Source organism: Muscardinus avellanarius (genome assembly GCF_963383645.1).
Source record: "Muscardinus avellanarius genome assembly, chromosome: 10".
Taxonomy (NCBI): Eukaryota; Metazoa; Chordata; class Mammalia; order Rodentia; family Gliridae; genus Muscardinus; species Muscardinus avellanarius.
Genome location: NC_137796.1, coordinates 75,240,504 through 75,259,753, shown reverse-complemented (window position 1 = coordinate 75,259,753; position 19,250 = coordinate 75,240,504). Strand labels below are relative to the sequence as shown.

Here is a 19,250-nt window from a genome sequence, read left to right as displayed (position 1 = left end):
AAATGTTTGCACTTATTCCTCACAAAATCACTTTTGGAACTATCCATACCAATTAAGCTACACACTGAATTTATTAATACAGCATTAAGTTTCTTTGTGTAAAAAAATCTTTGTACATAGTAATAAAAAAAGATAAGGCAAGATGCATTAAACAGAAACCTTCTGGTTCATTTTTTCCTCTGCGTTCATATAGAGCCACTGATGACGATCTGCAACAAAAGAGTTAAGTTTCTGGTTTTCCGCATCAAGCATCTCATGCCTTTGCTGTGGTAAGAATTCTGTCCGAGCACCCTGAAGGACAGAGGCTGCTGATGGTCTTTGGCACTTAAGCTGGCAAACTGAGCTTCTTTCCCTTGAGTACTATAATTTGAAAGAGAGAAAGAGAAACAAAAGATTACTAACATTGACAAGCTTAGTTTCCTTCTTGCCATTCCCAGAAGTTTGCCACATACAAGATTCTAACCAGTAAAGAAATAAGCAACTGCATTAAAAAATACAAATTAAACTAAAAGCACCCCCCAAATTCCCAGCTGCTCTTTAATATGATTTCCTCCTAATCAACACATATTTAATGTGATTTATGGGGGGGGTCTTAAAATTTTATTATAAAAAAAAGACAAGATCTATGTGCCCTTTGATCAAGCAAGTCTACCATTAGGAATGTTTCTGCATAGTAGGAATTCTTAAGTTGGGACCTGCGGTTAGGGGTTCTTGAATTCCCTATAAGTGTATGCATGAATTTGTGCATAGGCATAAATATGCACTTTTTCTGAGCGAGGACCACAGTTTTTTTTTTTTGTTTTTTTTTTTTTTGGTGGTACTGGGTGCGGAACCCAGAGGCTTTCTACCTCCAGACTACACTCCCAGATTTATTTTATATTTTATTTGGAAACAGGGTCTTACTAAGTTGCTGAGAGCCTCACTAAATAGCTGAGGCTGGCTTTGAACTTGTGCGATCCTCCTGTCTCAGCCTCCCAAGCATTGGGATTACAAGCGTGTGCCACCACGCCTGACAGGACCACAGTTTTAATCAGATATTTGTAAATTTCACCTGTCCTCTATTCATATAAATGCAAAAAATATATAAAGAGGTTAATCTAAGCACTTTATTTATTTATTTATTTTTGGTGGTACTGGGGGTGGAACCCAGAGGCTTTCTACTTACCTTTTGTAATGTACAAGTAGAAGAAGTCGCAGTATAGAATGGTTTGGACTACTCCAGCCACCACAGCAATGAGGTCAAAGAAACCCTCAAAATAAAAGCGCCAGATCCAGTTGACAAGATACAAAGCACGGTAGAGGCCCAGGAAGAACAAGTAATGGGTAGTGATGGTCTCAGCCTCCCCAGTCTTGCTGATCATAAAGAGCTGTGGAAGGATGGCCACTGATTCCAGGTAGATGGAGAAAGTCCATAAAATCTGGAAGAGAAAGGGCAAGCTTTGGTTAGAATTCAGCATCCAACATGATCTCAGAGGAAATACTTTACTGTGAAGCAGCTTAACGAGAGTAGGGCATGGCAGGGCCAACCAGAATCCCAGTACTTAAAAGACTGAAACAGGAAGAACCCAAGTTGGAGAACACCACATGATAATTTAGCAAGACTCTGTTTCAAAACAAAAAATAAAACAGGGCTGGGGGTACAGCTCAGGGATTATGTCCCTGAGTTGGAGCCCCAGTACACCCTCACCCCCATACACAAAGAGCACAGAGTGGGAAGTCTGGTGTGTAGGCATCTCAACCCCAAACAGAGCAGCTTAGCTACCATACGTATTACAGATAGACAAGTAATACTGAAGAAGCAAGTCACTGCCCATGACAAGCTGATTAACCTTTACCTCTTAGAATTTTCATTACTTTGTCTCTCAAACACCTTATTCTTCTATGTACAATTTTCTGTAAATCTACACATATGATGCTTCTCCTGGACCATCATGTCTCATTTTGAATGTAGAATCCAAATCAGCCCTACTTTCTGCCAGTGTTAACAATACTGATAATTCTCTAGGTAAGGTGGTGCATACCTGCTACTTGGGAGGCTGAAGCAGAAGGATTACAAGTTCAAAGCCAGCCTTAGCAATTTAGTGCGAACCTGTCTCAAAATGAAAAATAAAGCCAGGCATTGTTGCACATGTTTTGTAATCCCACTATACTTGGGAGGCTGAGACAGGAAGATCACAGGTTCGAGAACAACCTTAGCAACTTAGTGAGACCATGTTTTAAAATAAAAAATAAATTAGGGCTGGGGGTGTAGCTAGGAGGTAAAATGCTCTTGATTTCAAACCCCAGTACCACAAGAAAGAAAGAGAGAGAGAAAACAAAGAATAAGAGTTGGTTGTGGGTAGAGCGCAGTGGTAAAGTGCCCCTGGATTCAATCCCCAGTACTGGGGGAAATACCAATAACTAGACAATAACTAGATTCCTTTTACTTCCTCACTGCTGTTTTCCCCACTCATTGATCTCTTTTATGGACTACCTAAATTTTTCACAACATATGGTCTCTGACTTGCAAGGGTTCAACAAGATTTTCCAACTTTATGATGATGGAAAGCAACACACAGTCAATAGAAACCATACTTTGAATTCTGACCTTTCTCACGCTATTAATAAGCACTGTGATACTCTCTTGTGATAGTGGGCAGCAGCAAGCCCACAGGGAAACAATCAACATTCTATAATGTATCCTGGTGCTAAACCATGATATCTGGTAGGTTATAAGTAGATTAAGCTGGGTATGGTGTCACAAACTTGTAATCCCAGTACTTGGGAAGCTGAGACAGGAATGGCAGGTTTGAGGACAGTCTCAGCAAGTAGTGAGACTCTCATCAAGCTAGTGAGACCCTGTTGTAAAATAAAAATAAAATAGAGCTGGGGGTGTAGCTCAGAGGTAGAAAGCTCCTGGGTTCAATCCACAGTACCACACACACCAAATAATAAATAAATAAATGGCATACTAAATGTTTTTTCATGTTATAATATTTTCAGCTGGGCATGGTAGTGAACCCCTGTAATCCCAGTACTTGGGAGGCTAAGATAGGATGATGGTTCGAAGACAGCCTCAGCAAGTAGTAAGACTCTGAGCAACCTAGTGCGACTGTTTCAAAACAAAACATAAAAAGGGTTGGGGATGTAGCTCGGAGGTAGAACGTCCCTGGGCTCAGTCCACAGTACCACAAAAAATAAAAAATAAAAAAATATGTATCAGGACATTATTTTACCCCTTGTAAATTGAGGAACATCTGAATTTTTATTTTCTTTAGGCTTTTGGTGTGGTTAATTCAAAGGAGTCAGAAATTGGGTTGTAATTATGAAAACTCTCTGCCCAACATGGAACTTTTTTCATTCTAACTATTGGATTGGTAAATAGTACAGCCTTTCCCAGGATCTACCAGACAGACAACCAAGAGCAGGGCAGTAACTTAATAAACTCAAGGATACTAAGTAACTGCAGCTTTTCACTCAGAGGGAAAAGGCCACCCATTGCTCAGTGCCAGGGGCACCATAAGTCTGTTCCCAATGGTTAGGAGTTTAGCAGTGCTGCTTAGGAGATACGGAGACATAGTATTAATGTGCAATATTCATACATGGATATATGGAAAAGAAATAAAAGCTGGCCAGAGTAGGGAAAAGACCATGTTCTTCAAACCTGAGGAGAGGCAAAGCTCTGTGTTTGTTACCTCATAGGTAAAGAAAATGAAATATGGTCGGGTTTATATTCTCAAGGACTGTCAGGGAATAAGCTGTCAGCAGACACCCAAATACTTCCTATCTACAATTTTACACCAAATAATTTATGTTACATTAGAAGTTTGTCTGGAAAACAAAAACAAAACCTCACAAAAAATCCATTATCTGCAAATAGGTCTATTTACTAGAGAACCAGATAGGGTCATAAAATAACTCTTAACTAACCTCAAGAGGAGAGAAATCGTGATTGACGAGAAAAGAGAGGCCTCCCACAGGGACCACCAGAAACTCCACTCGGAAAGTGTCATGATTTCCATCATAGGTTGCCTTAAATTTCATGTAGATCAGATACACTGTGGCATAAGAGCAAGCAATGTAGATAAGCTAAAAAAGAAAGAAAAAATACCAAGTTATTAGTATGTTGCAAGTGTTCTACATCACCTATCCTGGTTTTTTTTTTTTTTTTTAAATTTTGGTCTTGGAGACTCAACTCAAAGACAGTCTACCTCCATGCTACACTCCCAGCCCGATTTTACTTCTCATTTGCAAACAAGGTCTCACTAGGATGCTGAGAGAAGAACCTGGCTTTGAACATGCGATCCGCCTGTCCCACATCCCAAGTACTGAGATTACAAGTGTGCACCACCATCACTGGCTCCCTCTTTTTTTTTCTCTTTGCATTTTAAATTTAAACATAAGCCGAGTGTGGTGGCGCACGCTTGTAATCCCAGCATTTGGGAGGCTGACAGAAAGATCTCATTTCGCAGAGAGCCTCAGCTACTTAGTGAGGCCCTTTGCAACTTAGTGAGACCCTGTTTCAAAATAAAGAATAAAAAATAGCTGGGTGTGGTGGCACTGATCCTAGGGCTTGGAAGGCTGAGACAGGAGGATTGCACAGGTTCAAAGCCAGCCTCAGCTACTTAGTGTGGCTCTCAGCAACTTAGTGAGACTCTGTTTCCAAATAAAGTATAAAACAGGTGTGGAAATATAGCCCAGAGGAAAAGCCCCTGGGTTCCACCCCCAGTACCACACACACACACACACACACACACGAACAAAAAATAGGGCTGGGGGTATAGCTCAGAGGTAGAATGCCCCTGGGTTGCATCCCTGATACAATACAACACACACACACACACACACTCAAACATAGTAAAATTCACTTTTAGGTGATGTATAGTTCTATGAGTCATATAACAACCACCACCACAACTAGGACACAGAATGATCTATCACCCCAAAATTCCACCATGCTGCCTCTTTGTAATCAAGCCTCCTCCAGGCTTTATCTCTGGACATCACTACTGTGCTCTCTGTCCCCAGTTTTGCCTTTTCTAGAATGCCACATAAATGAAGTCATGCAGCATACTACCTTTGTGCCTGGCTTTGTTCAGGTGGCATAATGAATCTGAGAGCTAACCAAACTTTATTGTATGAGTTTTTTGTTGTTGTTGGGGTTTTTTGTTTGTTTTGTGGTACTAAGGATTAGACCCAGGAGTACTCTACCACTGAGTACATCCCCAGACCTTTTAGTTTGAGACAGGGTCTGAGTTGCTCTGGATGCCCTTGAATTTTAAATTCTCTTGCTTCTGAGCATCCGGGATTATGGGCATGCACCACCATGTCCAGCTATGTTTGCATGTATTAATACTTTATGCCTTTTTTTTTTTTTTTTGGTGGTACTGGGGTTCCTGGAAGCCCTTCTACCTCTGGGCTACACTCCTCCCAGACCTATTTTATATTTTTATGTGGAAACAGGGTCTCTTAAGCCAGCACGGCTGGCTTCGAACCTGCGTGATCCTCCTGTCTCTGCCTCCCAAACGCGGGGATTACAAGCGTGCGCCACCACACCCAGCTACTTTATGCCTTTTTATTGCTGAGTATTGGCCCACTCTACGGACTGACCATAATTTGCTTACTCATAGACAAAACATGATTTGTTTATCCAGTTAGAAGACAGGTAGGTTGTTTCCAATTTGGGGGGAATGATGGATAAAGCTTCTATGAATATTTGTTACAGGCTTATATGTGAATATAAATTTTCATTTCTGCCGGGCATAGTGGCACATGCTTGTAATCCTAGTACTTGAGAGGCTAAGATAGGAGGATTGCGCAGGTTCGAAGCCAGCCTCAGCTACTTAGTGAGGCTCTCAACAACTTAATGAGACCCTCTTTCCAAACAAATATCAATAGGGTCTGGGAGTATAGTAGCCTGGAGGTAGAAAGCCATTGGGTTCCATCCCCAGTACCACCAAAAAAATAAATAAATAAATTTTCATTTATCTTATGTTTATACATAGGAATGTGTTTACTGGGTCAAATCTTAAGTGTTAATTAAATTTTGTAAGACACTGCCAAAGAAATAAATTTTAATCTCATCTTAAACTATTACACTGAAGCTTAAAAAAAATAGAATGAAAAATTCAATACAGTTCAAAACTAATGGACTTCTTTCTAGCATGACAGTATTTCTTAGATAGCTGTGTGTGTGTGTGTGTGTGTGTGTGTGTGTGTGTGTGTGTGTGTGTGTTACTGGGGATGGAACCCAGGGGCCTTCTACCTCTAAGCTACACCTCCAGACCTATTTTTATATTTTATTTGAAAATAGGATCTCCATAAGTTCCCAATAGCCTCACTAAGCTGCTGAGGCTGGCTTCAAAACTACGATCCTTGTCTCAGCCTCCCAAGTACTGGGATTACAGCGTGTGCTATCATGCCCTGCTAGCTAGCATTTTATATATATTTATATTTATAAATTTATTTATTTATTTACTTATTTATTTATTATTATTATTATTTTTGGTGGTACTGGGGTTCCTGGAAGCCCTTCTACCTCCAGTATACACTCCCACGGGCTACACTCCCAGACCTATTTTTTTTAACATTTTTATGTGGAAACAGAGTCTCTTAAGCCAGCGAGGCTGGCTCCGAACCAGCGCGATCCTCCTGTCTCCGCCTCCCAAGCGCGGGGATTACAAGCGTGCGCCACCACGCCCGGCGTATTTATTTATTTATTGAAGTACTAGGGATGGAACCCATGGGCATTCTACCTTGAGTTACACCCCAGCCCTATTTTTTATTCTTTATTTTGAAACAGGCTCTCACTAAGTTGTAGAGGGCCTCACAAGTTTCTGCGGCTGGCTGTGAACCTGTGATCCTCCTTCCTTAGCCTCCCAAGTATTGGAATTACAAGCCTGCACCACCACACCTGGCTAACTTTTTTTATTTTTAAATTTTTATTTATTTTTTGTGGTACTGGGGGTGGAACCCAGAGACTTTTTTTTTACCTCCAGGCTATACTCCCAGACCTATTTTGTATTTTATTTGGAAACAGGGTCTCACTGAGACCCTGAGAGCCTTACTAAGCAGCTGAGGCTAGCTTCAAACTTGTGCAATCCTCATGTCTCAGCCTCCCAAGTGCTGGGACTACAAGCGTGCGCCACCACGTCCCAACGTCTAACTCTTTTTAAAAGATAAGACTAACAGCCGGGCATGGTGGTGCACATTTGTAATCCCAACATTCAGGAGGCTGAGACAGGAGCATCGTGGTTCACAGCCAGCCTCAGCTACTTAGTGAGGCCCTTTGCAACTCAGTGAGACCCTGTTTCAAAATAAAAGTATAAAAATAGGGCTGGGAACTGGGCGTGGTGGTGCACACTTGTAATCCCCGTGCCTGGGAGGGTGAAGCAGGAGGATTGCGCAGGTTCGAAGCCAGCCTCATCTGGCTTAAGAGACCCTGTTTCCAAATAAAATATAAAATAGGTCTGGGAGTATAGACTGGAGGTAGAAGGCCCCTGGGTTCCATCCTCAGTACCACAAAAAAAAAAAAAAAAAAAAAAAAAAAAGGGCTGGGGGTATAGCTGAGGTAGAATGCCCCTGGGTTCCATCCCCAGTACCAAAAAAAAAAAAAAAAAAAAAAGATAAATCATGTTAAACTTTGCCGTATTTTTTTTTTTTTACTTAAATTATGTTACTTTAATGCTGAACATCAAACTGTTGCTAATGAAATTTTGTCTGGTAACATAACAAAAGCAAAACCTAAAGTTAACAATAAACTGTAAAACACTGCTGCTCAAGGGCTTACAATTAAGTGATGTGTTCTTTCATCTTCAAAAGGTCAAACATCGTCTAATCACCTGACTCCAAGGAAAAGTCTGATATTCTGAAATTACATCAATTTTTAAATTGCAGAAAATTAACCCCAAGAATCCAATAGCAGATTTAGTTCATGAAGAGACAACTGGGATAATGACCACACTGCCTGACACTACTTCTTCTTAGTAACTACAACTTGCAAAGATTCCTCTGAGAGCTGGGACTCCTAAAGAGGAGGGAGAAAGACTCTGGCTCACACAACTCTAATGCCTGCAGTTTTAACTTGCCCAGACAACAAGCAGGGACCTAGCCTATTTTTTTTTTTTTTTTTTCCGTAGCACTGGGGATTGAACCCAGGGGTATTCTACCTCTGAGCTATATCCTCAGCCCTATTTTTTATTCTTTATTTTGAAACAGGGTCTCACTGAGTTGCAAAGGGCCTCACTAAGTAGGAGCTAAGTCTGTTTTTGAACCAAAATCCTCCTGTCTCAGCCTCCCCAATGCTGGGATTACAAGTGTTCACCACCACACCTGGTTTTTTCAGTGTTTTTAATATGCTTTCTGAACACAAATTGTTAGGAAGGCAGCTACTGAAATGCCACACCAATAGGCTTCAACTTAAATATTACTTTCCTGGGCATACCTAGAACCAAGAGTCTAGAACAATGCCTGGCACCCAGGTGCTCAGATTTTGTAGAAGGAACACATGAATTGAAAGCCTCCTATTATGCATTCCCACACGGCTACTTTTCCTTCAGAGCACCCCTCACAAATCGCAGTCCTTTATTCAGTGCTGAGGTATGCAGCCTTCTTCCCCACCAGCCTACAGCACTTGTGCTTGTTTTCTGCCACATGGTCAATGACTTGGGAAGTACAGAGGCTTGCCTAGTCCAGTGTCTCCCTAAATGTGGGGAACCACCACCAAGGGCAAGCAAATGTTATGTCGTGCACAAATATTTTGTATTTTAATAGTTACATATTTGCTTTAGTATAAATTAGGAAAAATCTTAAGAACACTAATGTCTAATCAGGACAAGTCAGAAGGCTTAAAATATTAAGTAAATTATGGCTCAGGTATTTAAACATGACAAAAGAAACAATGTCAGCACATGCATAGAAGAAGTTTAAGAAAAATGAAATGGAAAAAAGAAAAAAAATGAAGCCTACATATAGTGCCTTACACAGCAGCAAAATGAGACACTCTAACCTGGAGTAAGCTTTAATTCCTCATTATTTTTCATTCCTCAAGTCAGTAGACTTGCTGGATTTCTCCAGAAGTCTGTAATTTCCCACTGCTTGAAAATATAATAGTCATCCCTCTTTTTTATAGGGTTATCAAGAGCTTTAGAAGATTTAGTATACTTAAGGAATTTAAGTTTAGAAGTGTCTAAATTCAAAGTACTTTAATCAAATATATTGTTTTGAAACAGAAAAAAGTATTCTTAATAACTATTCCTAGTTATATATACAATATGGTCTAGATGGTTTTTAAATCAAATACAGCATATTTAGGTACTATTTTTGGAGGTTTTTTGTTAAAAGTACAGAGCTTTAACAACCTAGTGAGTCCCTGTTTCCAAATAAGAAATATAAGAAATAAAATGGGGCTGGGGGTATAGCTTGGAGGTAGAATGCTTCTGGGTTCAATCCTAGTACCAAAAAAAAAAAAAAAAAAGAAAAAAAAAAGTACACAGATCCCAGCTACATGGATGATCACAGGTTTGAGGCCAGACTGGACAATTTAGCAAGACCCTGTCTCAAAATAAAAAATAAAAAGCTGCAGATGTAACTCAGTTATAAATCAGCCCTCAGTTCAATTTCTTCTATCAAAACAAAAACCACAGCTGACATAAATGAATAGTTTCCATAGGTCTGTGCATTATTGGTAAAATACATTCTACGGGATGCCATACCATACCTTCATAGATGTATTATATAATGAAATAAATGAAGTAAAAAGATCCAGGTAACGAGTTGTGAAGACCAGTGCAAATAGAAGCTGGCTTTTCCCAGAAATACCTAAAAACAACAAAAGGAAAGTGTTAGAAAAACCCTGGAGAGCTTTACAATTCCTGAGATCCCTCTGTGCAAGAAGTGCAGATAGGGAAAGTGGACACTTGGGGTCAAAGGCCCAGGTCCTGGGAGGACTGTGAGTAAACAAGAGCAGTGTCAGCTTTCCTTTAACATTCCTTTTGAGAGGGCCTATCAACTTTTGTCTCACTATGACTGATGGCTCTAGGATTTCATGATGCCACCAACATGCCAAGATATGTAATCTTTAAGTGAACATAAACATTATGCTTCTCAAATGTGTCACCTTGGAAAGGAACAAATTTCTTTCAATAACTGTGCTGTTATTTAGTGTTGACTTGTCTTTACCTTCAGATCTTTCTTTCCATTTCAAAACAGTATATCCATGGTGACAAATCTCTTGGGGATGCAGGTGAAATTTGCTCTGATAAAGGGGATGAGAAATCAACTCAGGAACACTGCTTTATGTAAGAGTGAGCAGTAACCCCCACCCCCAAGAATAATGGCATGCAGGACTTCCCAAGGTGACTACTTTGCTGAGAGCCACATTTGCTTGGATATATTAAGATTTTTTTATTTTATTTCATTTTTTTGGTAGTAGTGGAGATTGAACCCAGAGGCATTCTACCTCCAAGTTATATCCCCCAGCCCAATTTTATTTCTTATTTGGAAACAGGGTCTCACTAAGTTGCAGAGGCTGGCTTTGAACTTGTGACCCTATTGTCTCAGTCTCCCAAGTATGGGATCACAAGCATGCACCATGCCTGGCTGTATATTAAGATTCTTAAAAGCTCCATCTTTGAGATTCATCATACAACCAATCTCTTATTTGCATAAAAATGTTCCTAGGTGCTAATGACAACCCAAGGGTAGGTACCTATAGGCATAACCAATCTTAATGCATTAGTGTAAGCTTGACACATCTTGAAACTGTTTCCACTCCAATCACCAATCCACCTCCAGAGGTGCACATGCACACTGGGCTGGAGGAGACCAGAAATTCACATTGTATGCTTTTCTGATATCTACCCTGGCCAATGTTTATGTGACAAAAAGTATGACAATGGATTTCAGAGGTTGGAGACTGAGCAAATTATTTATGGAAACTGAGAGTTGACTAGCTAACAGAACCTACCCACTCTCAACTACAATACAAAATTTCACATCATTACACATTTAGCAAGCATGTATTTAACAGAAATGTCAGTGCATGCAAGACATTTGCAACAATCCTCTGGAACATGAAAATCACATTTGCAGTAATGTTTCACAACCATTTTGCAGCTTGCTAAAACTAAGAGCCCAGATATAAGGACACTACTTTGTGAAAATGAGTTAACTACAGCTTCAGCCTCTTCACAAGACATCTAAATATAAATTAAGTAAAAGTTGATTCTATCCTTTCAAATTCATCAGTAGAAATCAATTTCAAGGGCCAAAAGAGAAGATTCAAGCAGCAAACTGCTCTGTTTAGTCTTTTCCTCTGTAACAATGTAGACACCTTTTCCTTCTGAGATCTATGTTCCAAAGCAGAAACTATGAAGATGGTGCTAAAAACTGGAGAAAGAATACAAAAAGGAGAAAGATAGAACAGGGAGCAGACATTTCACATTTAGTATTTGTTGAAGCCTTGAGAGAGAAATGTTCTATTCATTTGCTACATGGTTCTTTCCACTATTTCAAACAAAAACTTAGAAGGATACAGATGGGCAAATTTTGCCAGAAAGGGTTTGGAGCTTTGGAAGTCAGGTGGATTTTTGTCATTTTCAGCATTCCTATATTAAAACCCATAACCATCATAGAGCTCTGATCCCTCCTACTTGAAACCCAACTCACCTATCACCTCCTTTGGGAGATCGTCTCTGACTCCTCCCTCAGGGCTGCTGATGCATTCACAGGTACATAAGGAGAACTATTTCATGCCAGCTGCTGCCCTAGCTCCTGATAGAGCTTTATAAAGATACACTGTGATGATCTTGTTCCCGCCTCCAGTCTTCCCCAAACCCCAACCTGACAGGGAGATACTAAAGGCCAGGATCACACCTTATTCCATTTTGTGATCCCTATGCTGGGCACTGGGTCTGATACATGCCAGAGTCCAAAAATATTTGCTGAATGAACACATGGACAACAGAAAATGAAATTCATCTTATCTTCATGTCATGGGGCAAGTTCTCATTGTGTGGTATCTTAGAATAGTTTTCAAGAATATCCAAGTCTTACTGTGTCTCTGACTGTAAATAGACAATGCTATGGGCTCTGCCCTAATTTACTTTTGGCTGGAGAGTCAGAGAGCCCCAGGAGAGCATGGGGCAGAGGAGAGAAATGGCAGCAAGCCCCACGGTGGAGTTGAATCTATGTAGGAACTGGTCTCCTGGGAATCCAAGGATGTTTACATAGTTCTACACTGGTCTCCCTAGTCTGAATCCTGATTAGCAAGTAGCACTTTTTCCCCTTAAAATTACAAAACTGGCTGGGCATGGTGGCGCATGCCTGTAATACCCATGCTTGGGAGGCCGAGAAAGGAGGATCTCAAGGACAGCCTCAGTAAGAAGTGAGACTCTCATCAACCTAGTGAGACTGTTTCCAAATAAGAAATAAAATTGCCCTGGGGGTATAGCTTGGAGGTAGACTCCCCAGTACCACACACAACAAAAGCAAAACTGTCCTGTCTTTCAGAAGTCCCAAGGAAGGGGCAGCGCAAAAATCATCTGGGTGAGGGCAGGTATGTAATATCCACTACTAAGCCAGAATGGCTACCTCCCAAATTTATGTATGTATATGATGCTGGGGATTGAACCCAGGGGCTCCTGCATGCTAAGCAAGCACTCTACCACTCCCTGGTTTTTAAAGGATGCTAAAGCTATCATGTAACAAGCACAAAGAGAATATTCAACTGTAAATGTTTCAGAAACTAATGTCCCAATAGCAAACGCATCACATACCCGCATTAAGGAATATAACTTGCCAAATGGAAATAATTAAACTTAACGTCATCCTTGTATTTTCCCACAGGGTCAGGTATAGTTTACAAAAACTCACAAATAGCCAGGTATGGTGGCCTATACTTGTAATCCCAGTACTTAGGAGGCTGAGACAGGAGAATTGCAGATTCTCCTGCAGGACAGCCTCAGCAGGAAGTGAGAGTCTCATCAACCTAGTAAGACCCTTTTTCAAAATTAAAAGAGTTGGGGTATGTCTCAGAGGTAAAATTCACACGTGCGCATGCACACACACTCAAGTGACCTAAAATATATGGAATAAAATGTGAAAAAGGCCTTAACATACCCCCTTCTCCATTTTAAATGGAAATTTCCAAGCCGTGTGTGTGTGTGTGTGTGTGTGTGTGTGTGTGTGTGTTACTGGGGATCAAACCCAAGGACATCCTATCTCTGAACTACACCTCTAGCACTTTTTATTTTGAAACAGGATCTCACTAAATAGCTGAGATTGGCCTCTAACTTGCAATCCTGTTCCAGCTTCCCAAGTAGAGTTTACAGGTGTACACCACTAAGCCCAGCCTTTCTAAGACTTTAAAAAGTCCCTTTTCTAAATGTATTTGTGCAACATATACATGTTTATCTCTTAAAGTGGGGCCAACCTTGTGCCCTACAACTTGCTTTTTGAGCTTAGTATATCAGATCTGTGATATTCTACTATTAATAGGTCTAGCTTTAGTCGTATTTTTAAAAAAATGACTGTATAATGTTCCAGTGAGGATATATCAAAATTTGTGTGACCACTCCATTAACAGACATTAGGGTTGTTCAATGTTTGTTATGAATCCTGCACAAACATCTCTGTATCTATAGTGTGTTATACTTATTGAAATACAATGAACATTATATACCTATGTATCATTCATATATATAATTTCTGTAGTTCAGACCCCCTGGAATTGATAGAACAAAAGACACATTTTAAATTTTGATAAGAATTGTTAAATTTCTCCTAGAAGGATCACAGGTTTGTGGCCAGACTCAGCAACTTAGTGAGATCCTGCTTAAAAAAAAAAAAAAAAAAAAAAAAAAAATATATATATATATATATATATATATATATGGCTGGGGTGAACACCCCGGGTTCAATCTTAGCACCACAAAACAAATAAATATAGAAAATAAAAACAATTTCCTAGAAAAGGCAGTGCCAATTTACCTATCCATTAATACCAGATGGGAATACTCTTTTTCCACAACTGTGTCTACAATTCATGTTATAGACCTCTTTTTCCTACACAGGAGGAGAATAAACAGTATGTGCTGTTATTTTAATTTTATTTCTTTATTTCTTCATTGTGGTACTGGAGATTGAACCCAAGGCTATTCTACCAATGAGCTACCCCCCAGCCCAATTTTTAATTTTTTTGTTTCAAAACAAGGTCTCACTAGATCGCTGAGAGCCTCACTACTTGCTGAGGCTCGAACCTGAGATCCTCCTGACTCAGCCTCCCAAGTACTGGGATGACAGGTGTGTGTCACCATGCCTAGCTTGCACTGCCATTTTGGGGGGGGGGTCTGAGGATGGAACCCAAGGGCATTCAACCTCCAAGCTACACCCCCAGCCCTATTTTTTATTCTTTATTTGGAAACAAGGCCTTACTAAGTAGCTGAGGCTGTCTGTGAACCGTGATCCTCTGGTCTATGTCCCCGAATGTGCGTGCACCACCATGCCTGGCCCTTACACTGGCATTTTAATATCCAGCTTCTGAACTCCTAGTGAAGCTAGACATTCCTTCATGCTTAACTGGTCTTTTATTCTCCTGCAAACTCCTAACTTTATTCATTTTTCTTTTCTTTTCTTTTCTTTTTTTTTTTTTTTTGCGGTTCTGGGGATGGAACTCAGGGGCATTCAACCTCTGAGCTACACCCCCTGCCCTATTTTTTATCCTTTATTTTCGAAACCAGGTCTCACTGTGTTGCAGAGAGCCTCACTAAGTAGCTGAGGCTGTCCTTGAACCGCGATCTTCCGGTCTCAGCCTCCCAAATGCTGGGATTACAAGCATACGCCACCACGCCCAGCTTTCCATCTTTATTCATTTTTCTATCAGGGTTTGTATGTGGGTGGAGGTACCAGGGGTGGAACCTGGAGCACTCTACCTCTCAGCAACACCCCAACCCTCTTTATATTTTGTTTTGAAACAGGGTCTCACTAGGTTCTGCTAGGTTGCTGAGACTGTCCTCAAACTTGCAATCCTCTTGTCTCAGCCTCTCAAGTACTTAGATTACAGGCATGTGCCACCAAACCTGGCTTATCAAGTTGTTTTATTTGAAGGAATACTTTATAATGGATATTATTTTGTCACATATACTACTGATTACTTCTCTCAGTTTGTCTTTAATGATATTCTGAATTAATAAATTAATCTGGAAGGATATATTATCTTGCTTCCTCATCAGCCTGGCTGGTGCTAGCCAGGACTATGATATGAATATATATTCAGGTCAACTTCTGTGTCCATCAGCAAAGTTTTTTGTTCCTTTCTTCAGAGATCATATACACTCTTCTGTTGGAAAGTTAGATGAGGCATCTCTGGAATTTTTGTTGTTTCATAACTGTAGGATCTATTGCCTATATAGTTTGACACTCAAGTTTTTATCTTTTCATACAAGTCTTATCCTCAAAACTGAACTGCCATTTTCTTTTCTTTTCTTTTTTTTTCTGTGCTGGAGATAGAACCCAAGACCTTGCACATAGTGAGCAAGCACTTTGCTACTGCAGCTTTCTTGAAAGCAGAAAACTTTTCTGCCGGCTACTGCTCTGAATTGTGTCTTGGTGTTTTGCATGCAGTGAGTAGTCAATAAATGCTAAAGAGCAATGATTACTGAAGAGACTGGCACTCAAACGAACAGAGATGACAGCCCTAAAAGGGAGCTGGGAGTATGATACAAACACTTCCTGAAGTACTGTCAATAAAAGATAAGGTATTTTCGATTTATTTAAAAATATGAACTATCTAATTATGTGAAGTGCAGGGACACTGTTCTCTCCTGTCATGTTTTGTAGGCTGCAAAGTTTAAAACCCATTTTAACTGCTAGGAAACAAACAAACAAACAAACCAGGTGATGAAAGCTAGGGGTCACTGATCTCAGAAGGACTCTATTAGTCATTTAAACTCAGTAGATATAGCACAGTTAATAATTATTAGCCTACAGGATAATGTAGATAGGAAGCCCTTTACCTAAAAGTGACAGCTTACCATCTTGTACTCCATTAAGATTATGACTACAATGCACCAATAAAAAATTTTTTTAAAAAAATAAAAGTAACAGTTTGTTCTCCCAAGGTTATTCATGTCAGGGTTTGGGACAAAATTAAGTGACAACTTGAACAAGCTGCAATGATAGTTAGGAATAGGAGACACACACACATCTAATTTTGACACCTCTGTAATGACAATGGCAGATCCAACCAGAAGGGAATGCAGATTCAGACAAGACCAACACATGGCTCTCACTTTTAGACAGGTCCTTAAGCTGGGTGTGGTGGTGCACACATGTAATCCTAGTACTTGGGAGGCTGAGACAGGGCTGGGGGTGTAGCTCAAAGGTAGAATGGCGCTGGGTTCAATCCCCAGCACCTCAAAAAATAAACAAACAAACCAGAACCTTAAAGGGAGCCGTTATGAAATTAGACTGCCAGGAAAAGACTATCTTCATTAGCCTGTCCCATTCCTCACCTTTGGAGGGAAAAAATTCTGTGATTCCAAGGTTGTAGGCATGTTCAAAACAGGTGCAGAAATCCTAAAATGGGCCTCAATACCAGTATTTTCAAAATGAGAAACACAATCTGGATGCACATCTCCTATTCCAGTTATTTGAGAAACTCTTATCAAGTTCTTACACTTTCAAATATCTCTAAACAACTTTTATAATTTAGCATGGGAAAACAAAGCAGCTAGTCAAATTTAGCATTTAATTCTAAATAAATGATCTTTGTGATTTTGATTTTTACAAAGTCAGGAAAACTCACATACAAGAATGAAAATCATCCTAAGTCTGGAAATGAGAATAGTTTAATAATACCCAAGGAATGCTTGAAAAATACACGCAAATTTGTGTACTTATCTTACTTTCTTAGAATTTTAGCTTAAGTACTTTATAAAGTGTCCTAAATCTCCCAAATGAAAAGCATATTAAAAAGTAGACAAAATAGCAAACCTCACTTTCTCCTTATTACTTAAGGTTCCCTCAAGATTTCTATTTCTGGATAAATTTTAGGAGTCAGCACACTGCAACACTTTACTTGCCAGAAGAGGGGATTCTGAGAAACAAGAAATGAAGAGACTCATACAAAGACATCAGAGTAAAACTAAAGATTAACAGTGACATCTGAGCACAACAAAAAAGAACTTAAACTACTGGCATCAAATGATTAAACTAAAATTTACTTAGGCCATAGCAGGCAGATATTTATTCAAAAGTCTTAATTGTGAATTACTGGTTGTGTTTTAATCCTGGCTCTGTCAATACTTTTGCTCATCTCCCCAGGATTTGCTTCCTTTCTTCTCAGAATGAGGCTAACAACACTTAACTAACTCCCCAAGGTTAAGGACTGCCTGGGATAAGCCATATATATGAAGCACTTAGCTTACTACTCAAGTGCCAAATGTTAGATATCATAATTGCTGTAATAAGTCTGCTCTCATTAGAAATCATGCAATCGAGCCTTTCAGAACTACGTAAAAATTGAGATCACCTCCAACTCAGATACTCTGGTTTCAGCACATGGACTTTGTGACATCCATTCAGATTGCTCAAAGGTCTATTTTAGTTTTGCTTACTTCCTAGATCTCAGCTTCGTTCCAAGGAGACAGTGGAGGGCTGCAGATAGCAGAGTCAAGAACAGTGTTACTTTAGATGTGGAGATTTGTATAAATAAGTCAGATAAATGGAATCTCTGCCACCTATGTCCTTTAGGACTCCCGTTTTTACTGCCTCTGAAAAAAAAAATTAAGCTCTTAAGTTCATCAAAAGTTATTTCAAGGCCAGAGCATCAAAAATAAATTCAAGGAAGCTACCACATTTTAAGAAAGTATGTAAAAGCAGCCAGGCGTGGTGGCGCACACTTGTAATTCCTGCACTTGGGAGGCTGAGACAGGAGGATCGCACAGGTTCGAAGCCAGCCTCAGCTACTTAGTGAGGTTCTCAGCAACTTAGTGAGACCTTGTTTCTAATAAAATATAAAATAGGTCAGGGAGTATGGCCTGGAGGTAGAAAGCCTCTGGGTTCCACCCCCAGTGCCACCAAAAAAAAAAAAAAAAAAAAAAAAAAAGATTTCCAAGAAAGTATATAAAAGTAATTCTTAAGCTTTTAGAATTAGTAAAATGTAAAAGGCCTCAGCTATTAACTCAAGAGATTTCTTTCACTGCCTCCCAGCAATGCTTGCATGAAACGTGTGTGTGTGTGTGTGTGTGTGTGTGTGTGTGTGTGTACTCCTGGGGAGGGACTGGGCCAACTCACTGGTGACGTGGAGCCAGGAACTGCATGAGCCCTCAACGGTACCCCAGCGCCACAGTTTTAAGAGAACCAGTTATTAGATGGAGACATTCGGAATGTGAGCCAATTCACTTCTCAGAGCAGCATTAACTGCGCTAAGCAACTCATAGAAAGCCCTACTTCCTACCACCTCTCCGGTGGTGGGTGTGATCCTGAACCGGAGCTGAAGCTCACACAACTCCAAGCACCGGCCTGACTCAACACCTCGCGGCCCAGAACCTGCACCCCGGTCCTTCGGGGCACCGGGTGGACCACAGAACGACCTCGCCCGCCCCAGCCGCCCCACCTCGCGGGTGGCCGGGCTGCCACGTCAGGCCGAGTCCGCCTGGGTCCTGCCCGCCCTCCTCCCGCCGGTCCCATTGATTCGCGGGCCCCAGCCGGGCCCGGCCTGGAGAAGCGTCCCGGGAACCCCAGGGCGGGGGCCGCGCCCGCCGGACCCCCGCTCCCATCTCAAACTTTTTGGACACCACAGGGCCCTGCCCGGCGCGGGCCGCGCCCTCCACGCCAACTGCTCCGGTCCGCCGGCCGCGGGGGTGTGGCGGGCCCGGCGGCGGCGGGGCGGCGGGGCGGCGGGCGGGCTGGCCCGCGTCCTCGCCTCCCGGGGCCTCGCCCGGCCGCTCACCCGCGCAGGAGCGCGTCTTCCAGATCTTCAGCAGCAGGATGACGATGGCCGCTAGGTGGGACAGGTCCCCGGTCAGCCGGAAGATGTTCATGGCGGTGGCGGCGGCGCGGCGGCCCCGGGGCTCGGCGGCTCGGGAGGCGGCGGCGGCCCCTGTGAGGAAGCGGCGAAGATGGCGAGAGCGGGCGCGACGTGGCCGGGGACGTGGCCGAACTGCCGTCGCGCGCGCGGGGCAGCCTGGGAGAGCGGCCCGCCGCCGGCCCGCCCCGGCCCCGCCCCTTAAAGGGGACGCGCAAGCCCGGCCCCGGGGCCCAGCGGGGCT

General features: G+C 41.5%; 1 protein-coding gene across 2 annotated transcripts; it reads right to left on the bottom strand.

Moving 5' to 3' along the window:
* Positions 1–147: 147 nt before the first annotated feature.
* Positions 148–19,022, bottom strand: KDELR2 (KDEL endoplasmic reticulum protein retention receptor 2; the record flags this gene model as incomplete). 2 transcript variants are annotated; one of them, XM_080703407.1, is made up of 5 exons in its annotated part: positions 267–360; positions 1,166–1,418; positions 3,910–4,068; positions 9,698–9,798; positions 18,932–19,022. In XM_080703407.1, 5 exons carry the CDS (start codon positions 19,020–19,022, stop codon positions 326–328), a joined length of 639 nt encoding a protein of 212 aa, XP_080559533.1. The 2 variants fall into 2 exon arrangements, with proteins under 2 accessions (XP_080559534.1, XP_080559533.1); XM_080703408.1 differs by lacking the exon at positions 1,166–1,418 and having other exon boundaries at positions 148–360.
* Between the last annotated feature and the right edge of the window lie 228 nt (positions 19,023–19,250).